This window comes from Mya arenaria, chromosome 9, assembly GCF_026914265.1.
Source record: "Mya arenaria isolate MELC-2E11 chromosome 9, ASM2691426v1".
Taxonomy (NCBI): Eukaryota; Metazoa; Mollusca; class Bivalvia; order Myida; family Myidae; genus Mya; species Mya arenaria.
In genome coordinates, this window is record NC_069130.1 from 15,878,432 (window position 1) to 15,902,565 (window position 24,134).

At 33.2% G+C, this 24,134-nt stretch overlaps 1 protein-coding gene across 4 annotated transcripts; it reads left to right on the top strand.

Moving 5' to 3' along the window:
- Positions 1–10,734: 10,734 nt before the first annotated feature.
- Positions 10,735–22,384, top strand: LOC128246484 (heat shock 70 kDa protein 12B-like). 4 transcript variants are annotated; one of them, XM_052964707.1, is made up of 8 exons: positions 10,735–10,951; positions 16,317–16,412; positions 16,660–16,752; positions 16,978–17,193; positions 17,600–17,759; positions 18,052–18,648; positions 18,900–18,962; positions 19,950–22,383. In XM_052964707.1, the coding sequence occupies exons 1-8, from the start codon at positions 10,841–10,843 to the stop codon at positions 20,351–20,353; spliced, it is 1,740 nt and encodes a 579-aa protein (XP_052820667.1). In that variant the 5' UTR covers positions 10,735–10,840; the 3' UTR covers positions 20,354–22,383. The 4 variants fall into 4 exon arrangements, with proteins under 4 accessions (XP_052820667.1, XP_052820669.1, XP_052820670.1 ...); XM_052964709.1 differs by having other exon boundaries at positions 16,978–17,097; XM_052964710.1 differs by lacking the exon at positions 18,052–18,648 and having other exon boundaries at positions 19,950–22,384.
- The last annotated feature ends 1,750 nt before the right edge of the window (positions 22,385–24,134 follow it).

Here is a 24,134-nt window from a genome sequence, read left to right on the forward strand (position 1 = left end):
GTTAGCAAACATCTTTATTTTAAACTTGAGAGGTACTATTTACCTTAATACGCGAAACCGAAAAAAACAACTGACGGATACTCATTTTTGTCAAACCAGTCATAACAAGAAATAATTTTCAACTGATTTATTAAAGCTTTTCGGCAAAACAGTAAATTTTCTGACCAAATTCTAAATAATCATTGACTCTCCTCTGAACATTAAATAATGCTTTATTATTGAGACCGGCGTTTTGATCACGCTTCAAACGAAACTATTATTTAAGAGGTCTAATCTTAAAGATCTAGAACGAGTCCCTTTCACCAGTATATAAATGAATATTTAATACATTTTACTTACAAATGTTTTGCATGTGTATCATCATTCAAGCTTATATATTCATTATGCTTAAACTGCTGACTTATGTCAAGACTAATCTAAGGTAATATAAATTATTTGAACCAAACACTGATGTCCACATTTCGCTGAGCGTTCAAAGGCGGTAATACAGATCCATATTAACAGAACAATGTATATGTTGATATCTCTGTTGTATGTCTGGAGTTTTGTCACGAACAAAGCGAATTATTGGATTATTCATATAATATGATGCTATAGAATGTTTAAAAATTTGGTACAATTTACATTATGATGATTTCACAAAAACATTGTGGGCGTTATGGCTGAGAAACTCGAAGCGGAAGATACAAAGTTGAAGTTTAGCTGACAAAAATGCAGCATTTTATAAATGGACAAGTTCAACAGAAAGAGAAATATCTTGAGCGACAAACAAGGAAGTATATTTCGAAGTGCATATTATCAAAACTAGATCTGAAATACTCTTATGCTGATAAATTGAAATGGAGTGAACTTTGGACTCTTTTGAGTGTTCTATTCATTACAATGCAAGCTCACCAGATATCTATAATATTCAATTTTCTGCAAACAAAACTTGTCAGTGATACCACGCGATCAATAAGGGACAATCGCATTCAAATGAAAAGTAAAGTGCATAAATTTATTTTCTTGAAGAACGTTTTGATGAAACAAGAAATTTAATTGACAGTATAATACAATAAATCATTGAAAACAAATTGCAATTGAAGGAATAACTTCAATGACATCAACTAACAAATCTGCAATCCTAGACGCCCATGGACGAATATCATTTTTCATTTTATACTGTAAGGCGCCTTTATGGAGTAGCACATAATTAAGTAATATGGTATATTATAATTAGCCATTGACGCCTAATGCATTTTCTTTTTCGGGGGATTGAGTGACATACTTGATAAATTATTAAAATTATTATTGTCTGGTTCATGATTTAAAACAGATCTGAATTCTTTACCTATTGAATAAATTCATTTCTCTTAAAGAAATAATGATAGTTAAACATTTGACGACTTATAAACTTGTATTGTAAAATATAAAAGATTTGAAATCAATTGAGTAGTTTTTCATTTCATATTTGCTCTTAGTGGGAAGCAAATCATAAGCTTAATTGTATTTAATTGTCCGAATAAAGTCTATCGTAGAACGCAATCTGTGCCTTGTAAAACAAACTGTTTACCTTTTTATCATGTCAACGTTTTCTTCCTAATTTACATATCGCGTTACCTGTGCAAGTTTAAAGGTGGACTCTTATTCCCATATAAGATTAACCACAATTAATAATTTTGTTTGATATTCCAAAAAGTTGAATACATGTCAAAAACAACAGTTCATATGAAGGATACCGAGTTTAATTTGAAAGAAATGAGCATAAAACTCGGTACCTCTATCGCATGAGACTAAAGAAGACCACAGTTAATCTTTTAGCATTCACCAACCATTTAATAAGTGTGTGTGTTCTGCTATTTAATACACGTATACAATTTTGTTATCAATAATTAATATTTTTTCATAAATGCATATTGAGTGAGCAATTAAAGGTTTATCAGTCAAAACTGATGTTTGTTATCAATGTTTATGTATTGATTTTGAATAAGAGTGTCACTTTAAATTTAGGCTTACTGTTTTCAGGTAATAAAGTAATTTTCAGGATTTAGTTGCGTTTTGTGACGCAATTTAATATAAGAGTTTCAAGAATTTATTGGCGAATCTTGACTTATCTTACATATTTTGTGGTGTTTGTATTTGTTTATGCAGTATTATTAGTTTTCGGTGTTTATATCAGTGTATGAGTTGTTAATATGTTTGTGTCTATGGTTCATAGTCGTTCGGACCCTTGCCTTGAGCTCCTTATTTTTTTAATTTTCTCCTGGGCTTGTTCCTGATTTTTTTCATTGTATTATTACGCGCCAGTGTTTAAACAAACAGCTCAGTTATTTTAAGATTTTATAGATTTAAACTTGAAACATTCTCTAGCTGTATTTTATCATCGTCGGCAACCACTGCACTTTCTCCCGTTACACGTCATACATGGCGTGGGACAATTTGCTGACAAAATCTCGTTTTACTGAATATGCATGAGACAGGAGATACAACTTTTCTTCAAATGAATTCGCATTTTACACTCAAATAATTTTCAATATTTTAACAGTGACAGAATCCTCCGTGACACTCCATCTTGACTACTGCATTATATTACTGTACTGCGAAGACGGTCCCGGTTCCTTTCCGGCAATCGGTAGAATATTTTTTTTTTAATCGTAAAGCATCTGGTACTTCGAGGAACCAATGAAACTGCCTCATTAATTTTCATTGTGGATCGGGGGTATTCGCCGATGGTTATTTATATGAGGTTAAACAGCCAGAGCTAAAGTTGTATATATATATATATATATATATATATATATAGGATGTGCCTGTCATCAAAAAACGAATTTTGAAAAAAAAATTGGTTATACATTTCAACTTAACCTATTGTTGGTTTTTGTATGCTTCAAATATTAACACTGTTAATCGGTAATCATTCGTAGTTTTGTTGAATTAAATAAAACAAATACAATAAAAAGCCGTTATCTCATTGTACACATATCTGCAAAAACCAAAGATATTGCATGACGCATTCATTTAGGTTTAGGGCCGTCAACAGTGCAAAAGTCGTTTGAAGAACCAAAACTAAAACTGATTAAAAAAGATGTAACGTGCCGGCTGTATGTTCAATCGGCGCCGTAGAGCTTATATGGATCGCTTTTATATAAATTTTCCTTAGGCTACTTTGCCTTATGATTGAAACAAATGATTCGGAAATGATTGGTAAGTTAAAACATAATCAACCAAATAATAAGGGTTCAACGATTATGCATTGGTTTATATAAAGTTCAATCACTTTAGTGATGAATGGATTTCTCTTACGGGAGCTTGTTTATTGGCGATGCTAAATACCTGAACCTTTGTCTGCGCACAGATCGCAATGCCCTGTGGCCAACGCAGATGCCAGGTATGAGGCTTACTAGAGATTCTAGCCACCAGTTCCGTTAACTAGACTAGATTGCAATGCTCTATGTATCTTGCTACTTGAACTGGAACGCCAGATTATTCTATAGATGTCAAGGTTCTGGTGTCTTTTTATCCCACTGATTGCAATGCTCTGTGTTCAATACTAAACAGCCTGAAGGTCAGGATTCTAATTATTTTGCCTTCAAAAGACGATTTCCGTTTATTGCTTGATGTTACCTCGACGGCGGTCAAACACATAATGAAACTTTCAGCTGGACGACGCGCTTATATACTCCCCGGGCGGACGAGTTCATTATTCAATTATGTGTAAAACGGGTTCATTCCTCTTTGCGAAAACTTGAAGGGCTCTTTTTTTCCTAATACTCTTTATGAAAACAACTCCCGGTTAATAAATAATGTTTAACATGATTCATAATTATTATTGTCGCTAATAAAATATCTGTATGGAATAAGTAAGTCTGAAATATAAAATTAACCTTTGAAAAACACCACCAGACAAAGGGCCAATTTATAACAAAGAGCGGTAATCGTGCGATATGCGGTTACGCTACAATAATATTGTTTTGAGGTTCAATATTTAGCAAGCATCACACAAATATTCGTTGCAACATTTGTATCTTTAAGTACAAGTTGAGCGATTTAATACGAAAAAGACTACAAACGTCCAACACGAACGGTGACAGCTGCTATGCTCTTTTTGTTGTTGATCGCCATCCGTAGACATTGTTCTTTTAAATGGTTGAATTGGGCCGTGCATGTCAAATAAATTGCTTAAGTAAATGGACAGTGTAGCTATAAGTTACACCACAAAAGTCAGTTTCGAGTTATACGCAACATATACGTTTATTTATAATAAACAATTATTTTACTTTAAGGATTACAATAAACTTTATAAGAATCAGATACCATAACCAATTATAAATCTTACTTTCACAGAACTTACATTTAACGAACCAATAAACTACCTTTGGAAAAAAAAATATAACTAGACACAAGTTTTATGGTCACAAGTCTATCAAGACAAAATGATATTGAAAATATCTAAAGTACATTCTTCTAGATTATCATATGTTTTAACATAACGCAAAATACTAATCGTAGATTGTTGTCGGTATTTGGTTAGGAATCTCTACACATTCATATTTTGTGTATTGTAATCCAAGTTCACAGGTGGACTGATCTTCGTTTAGATAGGTTATCCTCTTCTTCTAGTAAAGATTTCTTCTTCTTCGGGTCTTCGAATTAATTGATATTCTTGTTATTTTTTGTTTAGTTGTTTAGGTTGCCAAAATATTAAAAGTTTTGTAAAGTTGTATGTTGATTTGACTCTGACAGTTAAAGAGATGAGGTCAGGTGGAAATTCATTAGCAGACTGCTACTTACAGAGATACAGGGCATTATGTACAGAGAAACTCATATTCAAGTTGTGAATAAAGTAACTGGACTGATTGACTTAGAATAAGTATAATTAACGCAACACATATTTGCCATACTATATACATCTTAAGTAATGATATTTTCAGGAATACATGCCAGAGAAATGTCATTAAAGAAATCTGTTTCTTACGAAATCTGGTAAATGATAATCACATAAAAGAATATTTTTACAGGTATAGGAGTGAAAATTCATTATCTCTTTAATTATTCAAACACAAACAACTAAATTATATCATCTCTGTTGCAAACATAGTGAACAGTTCGTATCGAGGTCACCATGCTGTTATCAACCCTCGTAATGCGATGACCTTCCAAATGTTTCGTATCAACGCCTTTTGTCACGTCGTAGGAAGGTATAAATAGTGAAGCTGACAAACCCTAGGCTCTTAGTATTATACAGGGTGGCTGTAAGGTGACTGTGTGACTTCTATTTTAGTAGTTCGTTCTCGTCATTAGGATAAAAGCAATATTAACAGATATATTTACACAAGCCCGAGGGTCTCATTCAACTATCAACTGCAAAATGTCGCAGTCCTCAGCTACCATCGACTCCAGTGCCCGCAGCGTTTTGTTGTCCCTATGGCTTTGCTTCTAGAAGAGGATCACTCATGAAACTTGTTGACGGATGCACTAGCTACCTGTGCCTTAATGGCGAGCAAATCGTGATACCACATAGATAAACACTTGCTCTTACGGCACTAGGAGTTTTTTGTCCACATAGCGCAGTGGTTAGCGTACTCGATTCTCATCAAGGCGACCCCGGTGAAAATATTAAGAGATAATCTTATGGGCCAAAAAATACCTTTAACAATACCGCTGTCATGTTCAAAAGTAAATTGGTGTAAAAGGATGAGCAGTTTTTATTATGGTTTGGGCCTTCTACAAAATTTGTAAGTGATTTAAAAATAACACCTGCACATCTATGCCTAAACGAATCATTGCATTCTTATTTATAAATAATAATTATAGAGAAAGCAAACTTTCATTAACTTGTGACTGTGTAAGGCGGAAGGACCTTCATTTAGTGCCTGTTTTACCTTACAAGTTGTGTTCTAAACTTAATGTTGGTTAATTGTTAGGCATCTAGAATGTATTATTGCCATTGAACTTGCTCTCTTAATCATTTGGTGTTCAAATGTAAATGCTAGTTAACAATATTGATGTTAGATTGTAAAGCCATATTTGAACAAAAATATAATATATGCAATCTCTATCCAAATAATAAAATGTGCATATAAATATATTGCATAATAAACACATTACGGATGTCTGTGTAATTTCTTGTTTTGCTGTGTTGTCCAACGTATGACATTTTTGGAAGGCATCAACATTTGTTGCAAAAACACAAATAAAAATGTTTATTATATTTCACTTAAACTAAATACGAACCAAAAAGGAAAACAATTTAAGAATTACCTTTAAGTTGGCGACTGTTGGTATTCAGGCAAGAATCCGGGGAGAGCACAAGGTTCTTGCATTTGGGGCTGTCGTATGTGAGAAGCGAGTGACGTCCCATAGAATCATTGAACACATTTCTGGTCTGGAACAGAGACGCAAGAGACGCGAATAGCAGGTGAACATATATATCCCGACTTAAAAGAATCACACAAATGCCGGATCGAGTGTCTGATTAACTAGTGGAAGATACACTGACATGGAACCCAATCCAATGAGCACAAATCTGGCTGTGCATACGATTGTGCTCGACATGAATGAACTCATTCTTGTGAAACAATAGCCTATTCCATGTACCGGTAGACGTTGAGACATGAAACCATGGGGTGATATAACAGGCAAAGTCAGGCTAGATCTCCATTCTACCTTATTATGCAGAAATTAGCCTAGGACTGTGGTCACACAGACAAATACATAGATGATATGTTTTGGCATAAACAAACATAATAAGAACATGTTTGTATGCTTATAGACATGTTACAATGTATCAGAGCATATTTCTAAGCAAAAACATGCTCTTACCATGTTTGTTTATTCCAAAATATATCATGTGAAACTCGCATGCCTCAAGTCGCATATCTGACACGTTTTCACTAAGCATAATATTTTTTCTCCAATACGTCCCACCACATTGCGGTATTTGTGGACAAAAAACTCCTAGTGCCGTAAGAGCAAGTGTTTATCTATGTGGTATCACGAGGTAACATCAAGCACTAAACGGAAATCGTCTTTTGAAGGCAAATAATTAGAATCCTGACCTTCAGGCTGTTTAGTATTGAACACAGAGAATTGCAATCAGTGGGATAAAAAGACACCAGAACCTTGACATCTATAGAATAATCTGGCGTTCCAGTTCAAGTAGCAAGATACATAGAGCATTGCAATCTAGTCTAGTTAACGGAACTGGTGGCTAGAATCTCTAGTAAGCCTCATACCTGGCATCTGCGTTGGCCACAGGGCATTGCGATCTGTGCGCAGACAAAGGTTCAGGTATTTAGCATCGCCAATAAACAAGCTCCCGTAAGAGAAATCCATTCATCACTAAAGTGATTGAACTTTATATAAACCAATGCATAATCGTTGAACCCATATTATTTGGTTGATCATGTTTTAACTTACCAATCATTTCCGAATCATTTGTTTCAATCATAAGGCAAAGTAGCCTAAGGAAAATTTATATAAAAGCGATCCATATAAGCTCTACGGCGCCGATTGAACATACAGCCGGCACGTTACATCTTTTTTAATCAGTTTTAGTTTTGGTTCTTCAAACGACTTTTGCACTGTTGACGGCCCTAAACCTAAATGAATGCGTCATGCAATATCTTTGGTTTTTGCAGATATGTGTACAATGAGATAACGGCTTTTTATTGTATTTGTTTTATTTAATTCAACAAAACTACGAATGATTACCGATTAACAGTGTTAATATTTGAAGCATACAAAAACCAACAATAGGTTAAGTTGAAATGTATAACCAATTTTTTTTTCAAAATTCGTTTTTTGATGACAGGCACATCCTATATATATATATATATATATATATATATATATATATACAACTTTAGCTCTGGCTTTTTAACCTCATATAAATAACCATCGGCGAATACCCCCGATCCACAATGAAAATTAATGAGGCAGTTTCATTGGTTCCTCGAAGTACCAGATGCTTTACGATTAAAAAAAAAATATTCTACCGATTGCCGGAAAGGAACCGGGACCGTCTTCGCAGTACAGTAATATAATGCAGTAGTCAAGATGGAGTGTCACGGAGGATTCTGTCACTGTTAAAATATTGAAAATTATTTGAGTGTAAAATGCGAATTCATTTGAAGAAAAGTTGTATCTCCTGTCTCATGCATATTCAGTAAAACGAGATTTTGTCAGCAAATTGTCCCACGCCATGTATGACGTGTAACGGGAGAAAGTGCAGTGGTTGCCGACGATGATAAAATACAGCTAGAGAATGTTTCAAGTTTAAATCTATAAAATCTTAAAATAACTGAGCTGTTTGTTTAAACACTGGCGCGTAATAATACAATGAAAAAAATCAGGAACAAGCCCAGGAGAAAATTAAAAAAATAAGGAGCTCAAGGCAAGGGTCCTAACGACTATGAACCATAGACACAAACATATTAACAACTCATACACTGATATTAACACCGAAAACTAATAATACTGCATAAACAAATACAAACACCACAAAATATGTAAGATAAGTCAAGATTCGCCAATAAATTCTTGAAACTCTTGAATTAAATTGCGTCACAAAACGCAACTAAATCCTGAAAATTACTTTATTACCTGAAAACAGTAAGCCTAAATTTAAAGTGACACTCTTATTCAAAATCAATACATAAACATTGATAACAAACATCAGTTTTGACTGATAAACCTTTAATTGCTCACTCAATATGCATTTATGAAAAAATATTAATTATTGATAACAAAATTGTATACGTGTATTAAATAGCAGAACACACACACTTATTAAATGGTTGGTGAATGCTAAAAGATTAACTGTGGTCTTCTTTAGTCTCATGCGATAGAGGTACCGAGTTTTATGCTCATTTCTTTCAAATTAAACTCGGTATCCTTCATATGAACTGTTGTTTTTGACATGTATTCAACTTTTTGGAATATCAAACAAAATTATTAATTGTGGTTAATCTTATATGGGAATAAGAGTCCACCTTTAAACTTGCACAGGTAACGCGATATGTAAATTAGGAAGAAAACGTTGACATGATAAAAAGGTAAACAGTTTGTTTTACAAGGCACAGATTGCGTTCTACGATAGACTTTATTCGGACAATTAAATACAATTAAGCTTATGATTTGCTTCCCACTAAGAGCAAATATGAAATGAAAAACTACTCAATTGATTTCAAATCTTTTATATTTTACAATACAAGTTTATAAGTCGTCAAATGTTTAACTATCATTATTTCTTTAAGAGAAATGAATTTATTCAATAGGTGAAGAATTCAGATCTGTTTTAAATCATGAACCAGACAATAATAATTTTAATAATTTATCAAGTATGTCACTCAATCCCCCGAAAAAGAAAATGCATTAGGCGTCAATGGCTAATTATAATATACCATATTACTTAATTATGTGCTACTCCATAAAGGCGCCTTACAGTATAAAATGAAAAATGATATTCGTCCGTGGGCGTCTAGGATTGCAGATTTGTTAGTTGATGTCATTGAAGTTATTCCTTCAATTGCAATTTGTTTTCAATGATTTATTGTATTATACTGTCAATTAAATTTCTTGTTTCATCAAAACGTTCTTCAAGAAAATAAATTTATGCACTTTACTTTTCATTTGAAAGCGATTGTCCCTTATTGATCGCGTGGTATCACTGACAAGTTTTGTTTGCAGATAATTGAATATTATAGATATCTGGTGAGCTTGCATTGTAATGAATAGAACACTCAAAAGAGTCCAAAGTTCACTCCATTTCAATTTATCAGCATAAGAGTATTTCAGATCTAGTTTTGATAATATGCACTTCGAAATATACTTCCTTGTTTGTCGCTCAAGATATTTCTCTTTCTGTTGAACTTGTCCATTTATAAAATGCTGCATTTTTGTCAGCTAAACTTCAACTTTGTATCTTCCGCTTCGAGTTTCTCAGCCATAACGCCCACAATGTTTTGGTGAAATCATCATAATGTAAATTGTACCAAATTTTTAAACATTCTATAGCATCATATTATATGAATAATCCAATAATTCGCTTTGTTCGTGACAAAACTCCAGACATACAACAGAGATATCAACATATACATTGTTCTGTTAATATGGATCTGTATTACCGCCTTTGAACGCTCAGCGAAATGTGGACATCAGTGTTTGGTTCAAATAATTTATATTACCTTAGATTAGTCTTGACATAAGTCAGCAGTTTAAGCATAATGAATATATAAGCTTGAACGATGATACACATGCAAAACATTTGTAAGTAAAATGTATTAAATATTCATTTATATACTGGTGAAAGGGACTCGTTCTAGATCTTTAAGATTAGACCTCTTAAATAATAGTTTCGTTTGAAGCGTGATCAAAACGCCGGTCTCAATAATAAAGCATTATTTAATGTTCAGAGGAGAGTCAATGATTATTTAGAATTTGGTCAGAAAATTTACTGTTTTGCCGAAAAGCTTTAATAAATCAGTTGAAAATTATTTCTTGTTATGACTGGTTTGACAAAAATGAGTATCCGTCAGTTGTTTTTTTCGGTTTCGCGTATTAAGGTAAATAGTACCTCTCAAGTTTAAAATAAAGATGTTTGCTAACACTCACTCCGTGAACGAAACACTTTAAGACATTTGATATCTTTTAAGAGCTCGCAATAGCCTTTCAAGATATCATGTTTAACAGTACCCAATAGATAAACGCTTCACAATGTAAATTTACATTTAAATTTCATAGATATCGAGAGGATGAATATTACACACCTACCCGTATAAGAAAATGAAGGATATTGCACTGAGTTTGATTTTGAGCAAAGAAAAAGTGTGTATTCAATACACAATTAAACGGAAAAAAGATGAGTGAAACGAGAATAAATGAAATAATTGTTGCGGCGATAGATTTTGGAACGACATTTTCTGGTTACGCCTACTCTTATAGGGAGGAGTACTTACGAGATCCACTTCAGGTTCGTACTTTCGCTTTCCATATGCATATATACTATTTGTGCGAAGCTTATATATAAAGCATGCTCTAAATATTTTTTTCGAAATACTTGAGTCTGTTTTTAGAATCCATTATATTGAAATACTCCTAATCATCACTCTTAATGGTTAAATTGGATAAAAACGGGTTTTCACTACCTAATTACGGTAGGGCTGTAATGAATGAACTTTAACAGCAAGAGGTAAAGATATCTCCTTTTCTATTTAAAATGATTCTATATATAGGAAATCGTTTGAACATAATGAAGGAGATGACATGCCTTTTTATAACAAACCTATTTTTTTAGTTATTATTTCTACTGTACCAAAAAACACATTTTTTGTTTATTTTAATTATTATTTCCTCTGAAATGTGCAATGTTTTCTGCACTCAAATACCAAAAGTATACCATTTCGTTTCTCCAAAACTAGGTAACATTTTGAACGACGGGTGCAGTTCACATTCAGAACTCCTCGGCCATTGTTATCTAAAACAACCTCGGATGTATGCCTGTACATCAGTAGAAACAGTTCGTAAAATATCGAATTATATCATTAATTATATGAAATAGTTTGGCTTATATTTGTTGATCTAAGTTTAAATTGATTGCCAGTGAAGTGTTTTATTGCACACATAATTAAGATTCCCAAGAGATAAGTCATTAACTTTAACTGCAAATTAAATTACTACGCGATCTACTTGCATCGGACTTAAAGGGGCAACAGGACTATATAAACCTCCAGGTGGCGCTGGGGCAAGCTTTTGTATAATTTTATGCACGTTTTACATCAGGGACCCTTATTCCAAATTTATGCAATGCTTACAAAAAGTTGAGACATGAAACTTTGCAGGCATGTAGCATGAAGGTTAAACAAATTAAAAATCCTTAATTTGATTTTAAAACATTACTAGAAACATGACTTTGAGAAAAAAATCCAACTGTCAGATTGAAAATTTAAATTTTCCGGGGGAGTTGCTTTTTGGTGTTCTGGGGGTTATGAAATCTCTGTTGTAAACATTACCACGTGCTGGTGTTTATATCCCTAGCAGCTTGCTTGTAGCAGACGGCATGCCTTACTATCAAATACTGTAGTAACAAAAGTGAACAAACCTTGAAAAGTTTTTATTCCACCTGATTTTCCCAAAATTATTGATAAATATCATCAGCTTCATATGCTTCATTTTAGTCTAATTGTTTTCTATGATATTAACACTTTTTCTTTTGAAGCGTTACGTAATTAACAAGTCTGGTGAATCATCCCCAGGTTGAAATATGTAACTTTGTTTTCATATTTGTCGTTTTAAAAAAATAATATTTATGAGCCTCGTTGCTTAAATATTAGTTGCTCCTTCGCTTTTCTATCAAAAGCTTTGTCATCATTACAAATGTTTATATCCTAGCCAGGTAAAGTGAATATCTCCTATTGTTCTTCAGTCATGTATATCTTTGTCCTGATTATTTTGTTCCATATTTTGAGTCTTCTTATTCTGCCCAAAGTTATTATTTTAATGGAAGGCAGTACCTAGTTCCATGTCATGCAAATGTTCATGTATAACTGTGTTTGAGTTCTCTCCTTTTTGACTCAAAATGTGCGTTTGATTTCCAGTTATCAATACACAAACCAGATTCCAGCCAGTGACATTTAATTACCAATTAAAGGTGTCAACACTATCTGAATTGTTTCCTTCCTGAACTCGTTTACAATAAGGTTAATATGTACTAGGGTTGTGGATGCATTCAATAAAGCATTATTATTGTTTGTTGACGTAATAATTAGTTTTGGATTCCAGACTGAGAATAAACCTTGCTACTTTGGACTGGAATTAGAATGTTGATTCTAAACACTTGAGAGGGATGTCCCATATAGAAAAAAGATCTAGTCGAGCTTACAAAATGCCAGTTAGGAACAGGAAAGCAATCATTTCAAAGAAAACATCTGGAAAAGTTGGCTTGGTCATCTTTATTTCATATAGAAGATTGTAGTGTGGAGAAATACATCGTCTGCTCTGATCAGCCCTGTTTGTTTACATTCCTCTTGTGTGTACTAAAGATAGAACACTGAGTTTAACAGACAGGTACATAGCTGAGGGAATTTACAATAAGTCACTCCCCATTTACTCGCTGCCGAGGCAGCGAATGTTGCCCCTTTAAACATACCGATTTCTGAGTATGTAAATATTTATGCAAAAAGGTGGAGAAACAAGCTCAGTAGCAAAATGTTTGAACATAAACCCGGTTTAGTGGCACTGGGTAAACGCCAGAGACATAAAACACACAATCACAAACAAAAAACATAGAAGAACAGTACAAAACTCAGGAAACAGCAAGTGCATACATACTATATATAAAAAGATAGGTATATTTATCAAAAATTGTTAGGTACCGCCTTGGAAGGTCCGTAAAATGTAAATTTACTGGGGGGGGGGGGCGGTTAAACCAGTTAATGTGCACAAACCTCACTCTTATCCCAACAATCATTAATAAAGATAAAACGCAAAAGGTAAATCTTATCAAAGTATGCATTAACTTGAGGAAACTTATCAATAAAACAAATAATAATAAACGTATAGGTAAACCCCAAGTACTTCTATGATTAGAGATCCCAACTCTGTCTGCAGACGGAGGGAAACAATTCAGAGCACCTAATGCAAAAACTTTTCAAAGATACGATGCGGTCATCGTTAGAAACTATAAACATCCCACACAGTCTGCCTTATAAAATAAAAGATTTAAAACTGTGTGTTCATAAAGTTTCATAATAAAAATCATCATTATACTAAAACTGGGAACAAATAAGGAAAACATTATTAAAAATAAAAGCCTGTCCAAATACATCAGGTTCTTTTTGATAAAAATGACTGAGGAGTTCCAAATGGTGTAGTTCAAAGTTCAATTAAATAACTTCGTTGTTGAATTTTCCTCCTTTCGATTAAATGGATACAAATGCTCTTAAAAACTAATCAGTTGTGTCAGCTCAATGAAACTTTCAACAAATCATCTTTCTATGAATATTTTTATAAGCCTTCAATAATAACGAATGTCGTTTAGGCCGCTGGGAAGCAATGCATTTTATATTGTTACTGAATTGCTTAAAAACGAGGAAAAGTAATTTATGGCGTAAAGCCTAAATTACAAACTACTACTTTTACAGCTGCAATACTTAATCATGTCGTTTTTTAAATATCTGTAGATCACCTGCGGCATTATCTATTTTTGTCAAAACTGCTTTTTAACTTCTTTAATCAAACTTATATCCAATTTCTAGTTTAGAAGTTGTCTATTTTACGTTACTATTTATCTGTTGAAACAATACCACCATGAAATGCAACAAGTATGTTACTTGCATTACATACAGGACTCATAGTATTTTTGTGCCAATTAACCGTTGTACTTGATGACATATTACAATGCTTTTGTATTTCTAAGTATCATATTTTTAGTAATTTTAATTTACTTCGAGCCTTTTTATTCCGTTAAGATGTGTGTAATCTCAATCAAATATTTCTTGAAAAGCGTTATTAAAGTATAGTTATTGTATATAGGTTTCATTCCGCATCTAAAATGTCGTGGATACATGGTTCCTTAAAATAAACATAATAACTTATCTTTACAATGGTAAAAGGGCTATTTAAGCCTTTTAGTAATCTCCTAATTCATATTTTGATAATTGCAGTTTTTTTATTGGTCGTATTTTGTTGTTATGTAAATGTGCATTGATTAATCGGCAGTTTACTCTGCATCCCCTTTTCTTTGATCCCTGTCTTAATTGTTAATTAGGTAATTAACTCAAATATGTAAATATTTGTTATTTGCATCAGTTTACAGTTAAGCACATTAACTTGCAAACAAAATACAAAGTTTAACATAGACATTTAAGTTAGGGTTGTGGGTACATGCCGTCTATTTCAGTTAAGACGTTTGGTAATATTCACATATACTTATTTGTGGAATGTGGCTAGTAACTTATAATATGGGATTAAACATGGCATAACACATTTGATAAACTGAAACAACAGATATAATAACATATTTGAAAACATTGTTTTTGCCAATTTCGTTTAAATTGATAAACTTGTAAGCATGTAATTGTAGTATTTCTAAGAATATCAGGTCCCAAACATTTAAAAAGTCTCTTAAGGTCAACGCTTTTGGTCAAATATATTTAATGAATTTTAAAATATTTCATTCAAGGAAATGTAAAAAATGACAGTGTAAAAGTAATCCGTTCCGTCGAAAACATCGTTTAAAGGGTAAAGAGAAAACTTTATTTTAGATTTAGGTACAGTTTGTTGTCCCCATCTACCAATTATGATATGGAAGTTGTGATTACTTGTACGAAAATGTATAAGATTTAAGCTTCGACAGTTTTGCAATATATTGAAATACTCTTCAATTTCTTTATCATATATAATTAACGAATATATTTTAGATGAGCTATTGATCTGTTCGAATCAGGTTTAATAGAATTCGTCCACAAGAGTGGATTTTACAATTGAAGAAATGTTCCGCGTATTCATTATAGTTTGGTTAAGCCTAACATATGAATATAACCTGTTTGATCAAGTATTGATTTAATACCTGTGTGCCAAGAGGTATTTATTCGCTGTTCAATGTATTTTTAATCAATAGGCTAACCTATAAAGTTTGCACTGATAACATTATCAATTCGCTGATTATTTGGCACCCTGCCACTACCCACAGGGAAATAGACATAATATCAATATCATGACTTTACAAGTCGGACATGTCTTTAAAGGGACTGGATCATGGTTTCTAAAATGCACTTTGTACAAACACAAAAGGTAATGGTTGCAAATCATATAAGTATTCAAACTAAGTTACTGGCAGCTGGAACTCTTCAGAAAATGGTGATATTTTCTCCTGAAGACCAGATTTTTGCATTCAGTTTCTTACGGGATTCAGCGATACGTTGTAGCATAATTGGTTGTTTGACATTATCACGTAATGTTATCACTGTTTTCTAAAAAAGGTCGAAATTCCCATTTCTTTGGTATAAGACCTTGTGGCCTACAGGTAGCAGACTTGTTTTTTTTTCATATTTCTACCTAACTGGTGCGGGTTCGCACCCTACTACGACCGTTTTTTAAACTTTGTGTTTTCTTCTGCAATTTTCGTATAAAAGAGTAAAATAATGATACTAGAATAAGTGTTTTCAGATGCATAACCGGACAAACTTTTGGTAAGAAAAATGAGCGAGCTACTTTTAGCCGTTTTCAGTTGAATCAGAATGAATGGGTTTAAATTAAACTAATAATTGTAGTATTACAAGTCGTATTATCACATACGCTGTGCAAATAGAAAATGGACCTACGTTATCTACATACAGATATATTCAAATCGCTGGGATGGCCAGATTCTTCCGCAAGCCCCTACTGTGCTACTGTTCAACAGTGAAAAGACGGAATCTTACTTCGGATTTGAGGTTTGTTCGAAAAATATTGATTGTATTCCGGATTACTATTGTTATCTTTACTTTTAATTTTATTGGCAACCAAAGAGGATATTAACAATGGTCGGGGACTAGTCATATAGCAACAGTTAAAAGAATAATAGTTTGACAGTCCAGGTGTTGGAATCTTTCACCAACGTAGGCCGATAAGTATATTAGCTTTCGGACAGTGATCTACATCGAAATATGTCGTACATTGCTGATATGTATTCACTTAAAGGCGGAAGAGAAATACGATGGACTAATAAAAAGAAAAGAACATAAAGACTGGCGATATTTTCGAAGGTTCAAAATGGATCTTCACAGAGAGAAAGTATGTTGTTACTTATATGTGTTTTGAAAATTGAATAATGCATACCGTTATTTAGTTACAGTAAGTGGTTTTTTACTTGTGTACTTTTATAGTTGATATAAGCATAACATCCATGTAGTACCACTTTTAAAACTTACATAACTGTTTAACTGTCTATTTTCTAAACAATTATCTGTTTGAAACGTAAAAATAATTTTCTTTGATGTCTAATTAACCACTTTTTAGAAACTCACACGGAAAATGACTATAAAAGATGCACAAGGGAGAAATATGCCTGCGGTGGAAGTTTTTGCCGCTGCCATTAGACATTTGAAGAATCATTTTATGGAGCAGGCTAAGCTGAGGGTAAATATCCAGGAGAATGAAGTTCGTTGGGTGATCACCGTCCCTGCTATCTGGAGTGATGATGCCAAAGAATTCATGGTTGTGGCGGCAGAAATGGTTTGTCGTCATACTTCGTTTAAAATGCAACCATATAATTCGTCGATACAAGGCGTTTTCATGGTTATTTAAACCATCATAACTTGCATATACGCCTAAGGTCATAATTAAAATTCCAAGTAAAATGTTTTTTGATTTTTTTTAATTTCAGCCTTATTTTGGCATTAAGAACATGAACGTCACACCGAAAATTTGACATCCTGCTGTGACAACACGGCATTTGTTTTCATTTGGACTGTATCATAATACTATCGTTAATGCATTTGATTATGAAAATATGGTTTTGATAGAAAATGTGGGCCTCCTTCAGTATCATTAAGTTGGGTCTGTGTGACATAAAGTTTGAATATAAGTATTGAAAAACATTGAAGTGTCAGATACAAATACAAATATTTGCTTTTCTAAGGCTGGAATAAAAGAAGATAAATTATCACTTGCATACGAACCAGAAGCTGCGGCTATCTACTGCAAACATATGAGACTTGCAAAGCTTAGAGAGCCAGGAAAAGATGCAACAATTCAACCGTTTCCTACGGGACTAAAGTTTCTTGTTCTTGATCTTGGAGGTGAGTCTAGCTTGAATACATTTAATTTGACATTGCAGTGTATTTTATGACCGAATTTAAGAATGTCACACATACTTATCAGTCATGTATTTTGGCTATTTGTATTTAAATAATGATTGGCACTATATTTTGACATATGTTGCCCTTGTCGTCAGTGTTGGGATATCTTAGGCAAGACACACACATACTCGAAAAGGCAAAATCGTATGCGCTGCTTGTAATTTATTATCATTTTATTACTTAAGTTTAAACATCAATAGGGGTTTGATGTTTCAGTTTTCTGTCTTGTTAGGTGGAACTGTCGACATTTCCGCACATCAAGTGCAAGACGACGGCTCTCTAAAAGCACTTAGAGAGCCTTCAGGTGGAAAATGGGGAGGGACTCTTGTCGATGACGGTTTTTTAGAAATATTTGAAGGTCTCTTTGGAGCTGATTTCATGACTGGCCTAAAAAGCGACATTGAACAAGCCGAATCTAAACGCGAGCTTGATGCCGAAATTGAAATGAAGAAGAGAACAATTGTTGGTAAAAGTAATGCCAAGGCTAATAACGTTATTTCGATTAAATTACCATTCGCATTGCTTGAAGGAACAAAGTCTGCTCAGTTTGAAAGTGCTTTAGAAAGCGGAATATATGAACTCATACAAGGTAAACTCCTAATTGACAATTCAATTTTGTTATCGGCCTTCGAAAATTCAGTTTCGAAAATCGTAGAACATCTTAACTTTCTGCTGGGAAAGACCGAGTTGGAACGATTGGATGCTGTTGTTATGGTGGGTGGATTTTCAGACTCGAAAGTAGTTCAGGAAGCAATCAAAGACGTTCTAGAGAATTACCCGAATGTAGACTTGATAATACCAGAGAACAGCGCTTCAGCTATTGTTCACGGTAATTATGCAATATAATGACATAGCAGATCCGATGCCATGTGCTCAAGCATGCGTTTTTGTTCTGGTCTCGGCTTTCGCCTTTCCTGATATTACTCCGCTTCCCATGAATCAATCACTGTATTAAATCCCCATCATGCCCGAACAACTGTTACTTCAAAATATACATCAAACTATCAATTTATTAATTAATGCGATGTTGCTTTTTTGTTGCGTATCAATAGCTCCATATCTTTGGTTGTGTTCTTTCAGGAGCTGTCTTATATGGATTCAACCCATCAGTCATATCAACCCGGAAATCAAAATACTCTTATGGTAGGTTTAGGTTATCACGTCATATTGAAAAATCCTTGTGTTAATTACAGTAAAATTGCGATCGCTCGAGGTTGCCGGGAACCGAGCCTACTCCTCGAGGGAACCGATGTTTCGAACGACCCGATTTCAATTTTCTCCAGTCTGTAATGAAATATATTTATGTGTATTTCAAGTATGAAGTAAGAAGTAGTCTGTAAACTAAGACACCGATTATGTGTTGCATTGTGGAAAACGCCCATGTGTTCAAAGGCTGTCGTATACTATATGTAGACTAAGTATAGAAATGTAAAAGAAATATAATTATATCAATTAATCGATTTTATTTTTACAAAATGGTCATTATGAAAAGCAAAGTGACAAAAAGACATTCTTTTTAGAGATTCCGATGTTGGATCGATATGGAAAGGTTTATTCATATTTTTATTACTCCTTTACATTTCTCACAATTGACTTCTCGTCATTTACCTCTCATAATTATCTTCTAAAATGCCCATGTCAACTAATATCGGTCATGCGTTAACAATTGTTTGTGTTCGGGAAAAGTGTGAAATTATGACCTCGAGGTAGCCATAAGGTTTTGTGCTTGAGTTGTGTACTTGGGACCGAGCATATTGCTCGACTCTTCGACATAATTCGGTTTCGATGCAGCGTTGGTATATTTTATATGAAAATAGAAGGAAAAATATTAGAGAGCAAGCTCCAACCTCGAGGGAACGCAGGTTCTCGAACGTCGGCAGTTTTACTGTATTAAAAACATGTGAAGGAATTCAAATGATGTTAATTATTTGATGAGAACTTAAGATTTTAAGTTATTTTTAAAATAAAAAGAGAAAGAAGAGCATACTTCGAGATAATGGAGTACAAATAGCAAACGCATATCATAATTTGTTTATAAGATAACATATCACAATATTTTCCGCTTTAAACAGGTATCATTCTTGGCAGTAACTATATACAGTAAATAAAATACTTTTTGTTTTATTTCAGGAATTAGTACATCGGCTCCGTTTGTTGAAGAACTTCATCCGTTGTCACATAGGGTGCAAAGAGATGGGTCCAACCAATGTGAAGACATATTCAAGGTCTTTGTTAAGAAAGGTGAGGAAGTGATCCCTGGACAAACAACGGCTACTCACGAGTTCAACCCCTCTCCGCTTACTAGAGAGAATCAAACTATTGAAGTTTATAAGTCAGAGGAAGACGAACCACCAAAGTTTGTTACAGAATGTCAGAAAGTCGGGCTTGTGTGTTTTACTGTTCCCGATAGTGACTTTGATGTAACGACTGTCAGAGTAGACATGAAGTTTGGAGGTACACAGATGACCGTTTCCGCAGTCGTAAATGGGCCGAATGGAAGTAAATCAGTGGAAGCCTTTTTTGATTGGCTATAATACACATTTCCTTTCAGTGGATAAGATAGCGTAGTATAATTAGTGTGATAATTTGATTGTAATATTGTAGTCATTGTATATGATTCAAATCGTTGTATGAAGCTTGGATACGAAGATGTTGTGTTACCAAACATTGTGTGAAAACTACAAAAAGTTCCAGTGCTCAACTGATGGTATGCTCTTGTTCAACTATAAAAAAAGATAATTGGCATCAAGTTTATAAACAGTATGCCTAATAGATTTACTACAGGATTGTACTTTTTAAATTGAAGGAAAACATTTGAATAGTTTAAACTGTCAGTTGAAAGTTCTCGCGCAGCAATCATTGCAAACTGGTATTTTGGTAAGAGGCCTGCGACACTATCCACCTTGTGTACGGCCGGCTAAAACAGGAAGGAATCCTGGTCGTTTTCGGACTCTTAACGCCGTACTCCAAATATCATCTACTGCAAAAAAAAAAAAAAAACAATTATACAATTAATACCAATCATCATACAGATGTAACTACTCTACTTTTTCAACACTTAAACATCTTGTGATTGTGTTAGAAGACACATATATAATGATATTTATAATATACATTTTCTCCTTGATGTATACATTATATATTTTTACTGTTTTGATTTGGGGTTTTGGGCATAAGATTGTTACATACATTGTATAATTTACATTGTTTAGCATATTGCTAAATTCTCTACTGAAACAAACTTGTTATTGAGGTAGACTCAATGAATTACTTGGATTTTATTTAAACCCTGGATATAAAGGCAACATTTTGAAAAGTACTTGCCTTCTAGTTTTTGAAGATGAATTCCTAAAACAAATTATAGGGTTGAATATTGCATCCTTACATAACTAAGCTTTCAGTTCCTTGATTTTATGAAAAGTTTGCTAATTCATGTTATCTTTAAAACCGTTTTTGGTTGACCGGAGTGTTTTGGCATGTGAAGTCATTTTCTTCAAATATTTTACATAGGTGATCATTTGGAAGAAAAAATAAGCTAATATATGTCGCTTTAATTTTTAATAATGTTTTCTTTATTTGTTCCCAGTTTTAGTTCAATGATGCTTTTTATTATGAAACTCTATGATCACACAGTTTTAAACCTTTTATTTTATAAGGCAGACTGTGTGTGATGCTTATAGTTTCAAACAATGACTGCATGGTATCTTTGAAAAGTTTTTGTATTAGGTGCTTTGAATTGTATTCCTCCGTCTGCAAATAGAGTTTGGATCTCTACTCATAAAAGCACTAAGGGTTTACCTGTTAGTTTATTATTATTTGTTTTATTGTTAAGTTTCCTCAAGTTAATTCATACTTTGATAAGATTTACCTTTAGCGTTTTTTTTTCTTTATTTAGGATAATTGGGATAAGGGTAAGGTTTGTGCACTTATACTGGTTTAACTTCCCAGTACATTTACATTTTACTGACTGTTCCAAGGCGGTACCAAACAATCCTTGATAAACATACCTAGTTTTTTTATATAAAGTATGTATGCAATGTGCTCTTTGTGTAGTTTTGTGCTGTTCTTCCATGATTCTTGTTTGTGATCTTTTGGTTTTTATGTTTTATGTCTTTGGCGTTTGACCAGTTTCAATAAACCGGGTTTATATTTAAACGTTTGCTACTGAGCTTGTTTCTGTAGTTTTTCGCATAACTATTGTACCGAGATACAAGACTTAAACACTTAACGTCGAGAACACAGTTTGACCATTCAGTGTAAGAGACGCTTGTAAATTACACATCAACGTTTTGAACTTGTTTGAATGATATGTCAACAACTATGCAAGTCGTATGATTTTTAATATGTATGCCAAGACACGTCTTTTAATATTTTATATCAATTGTTAGAATTGCTAACAACGGACAGTCTGAATCGGATATTATTTCCTTTGACCACTCGACTATCGATACCGAAAAAGTTCCAAATGTATGTGTTTTTAAAATCGTGTCCATTTAAAAAGCCTTACATTTCAATTCGTCCAAACTAGAAACGCCAAATATCTGGAATTATCTTAATATATGTATTGAACTAAAAGCAGTGGAATGATTTTTGATTAAAACACACATCTAATTTTTCTTCTAAAACGACACGTCTTTTAGTATTGAAAGCACATTGTAACATAGTGGCCTTTGTTGGCTTATATTTCTTTAACTAATTAATTGATTTTTTTTTAAATTAATGATGCAAGCTTTATTTATTTGATTATTAATATATGCTATGGTTCTCAAGCGTCTCGGCTTGGTTTTTATGAAGTATAAAAGACAATAATATTTTTCAAATACATGACTGTTTACATTTGGCTCTTATTCTTATTCTTCTTCTTATTCTAAAAGTCTAAAATGCTAAGTTTCTGATGCAATTGTACAAAGTGACTTCGTAAGTAAACACCACGTGTTTAGTTAGAAGAATTGATAAGTTCATTTGGAACTTTGGGTACTTATTGATAATACTCGTCACTCGCAGAGTACATTATACTTAACTGTAACTGTAACTACTAACTGTAAATTAAATTTAAGATTTCTAAACTATGATTTATTAAAAGGAACTTGATTGTCATTTTGTACAAAGATAGAAGCTGAAACAGCTTTCGTCCCAGCTGAGATGTTGGCTGACTTAATAATTATTTGTATATCAACTGAGTGTTCCAAAGCAGAAGAAAAACGGTGGAAGAGAACATATTGTTATGTAGAGGAGCCACATAAATTAAATCTAACAATGGAACGTCGTTAGAGGAACAAACACATATTGAAAGATATTTAAATGAACACAGTACGGCAATAAAAGGTCGTCCACCGATTCGGGAAATGATGGTTATTTGCTTAGAACTTCAAAGGAACTGGAAATAAACGTTAAAACGGGATTACTGCAACAAATCAGTTTCAACTCGATTGTGAAGAAAACTATTATCATATATAGTTCATTTTTTGTTTAGACTAAAAGTTGATGTCCAAAAGGACTCAAATCCCAAATATTGGATAAGAGACGGACAACAAAAGTCCAACTCACCCTAGAAAACAACATTTATTGCATAATGCCATCCAGTTGTGTTGCATTCGTTTATTAACCAACACATCATTGAGCGCATCATAGGTCGTTATGTTTATAAAGCAAGTCTGTTATGCTTTAACTGTACAATTCGTTACTTTTTCATTACAAAATCGATTGTGTTCATATCATGTTTTATCCTAAGCACCTCAGGTATGATGGTAATTTTATTAATTTAGTTCGCAATTTACCGTATTTCTGAGTAGAATTTACGACAGGTGTTTGTGTAAGTAAAAACAACACTGTCTGAATAGGCAAAACAGGTAATTTAGATAAATAGGCATTCGTTAAATAAATTTTCAAATATTACAGCTGGTTATGAAATAGAGCTGTTATCTAATGGAGAATATGATATTGTATTGATTTGTAATCTAGGATACCCCCAAAAGGATTGAAATCGAAGGCGTCCATATTGGTAGGGTTGATTTATATTCATATGGTATAGTTATTATGGAAGGTTCTGGTTAATAGTAACAAATGCACTAGAAAACAAATATCGTTGTTTATAAAACTATGTTATGAAATACTGAAACACGTCTACGAAGTTAAAATTTGGCATTGTGTATTAAGAATTTTTTACATACGTAGGATTTTATCACGTTGGCTAAAAAAAATTGTCAAGAATCTTCCCCTGTTTTTGTACGATCAGTATCTTAAATATTATCTAGATTTGTATTAATGTCCAACCTTATAATAAAGGCTTATTTAAATTGCATTAAAATAATATTA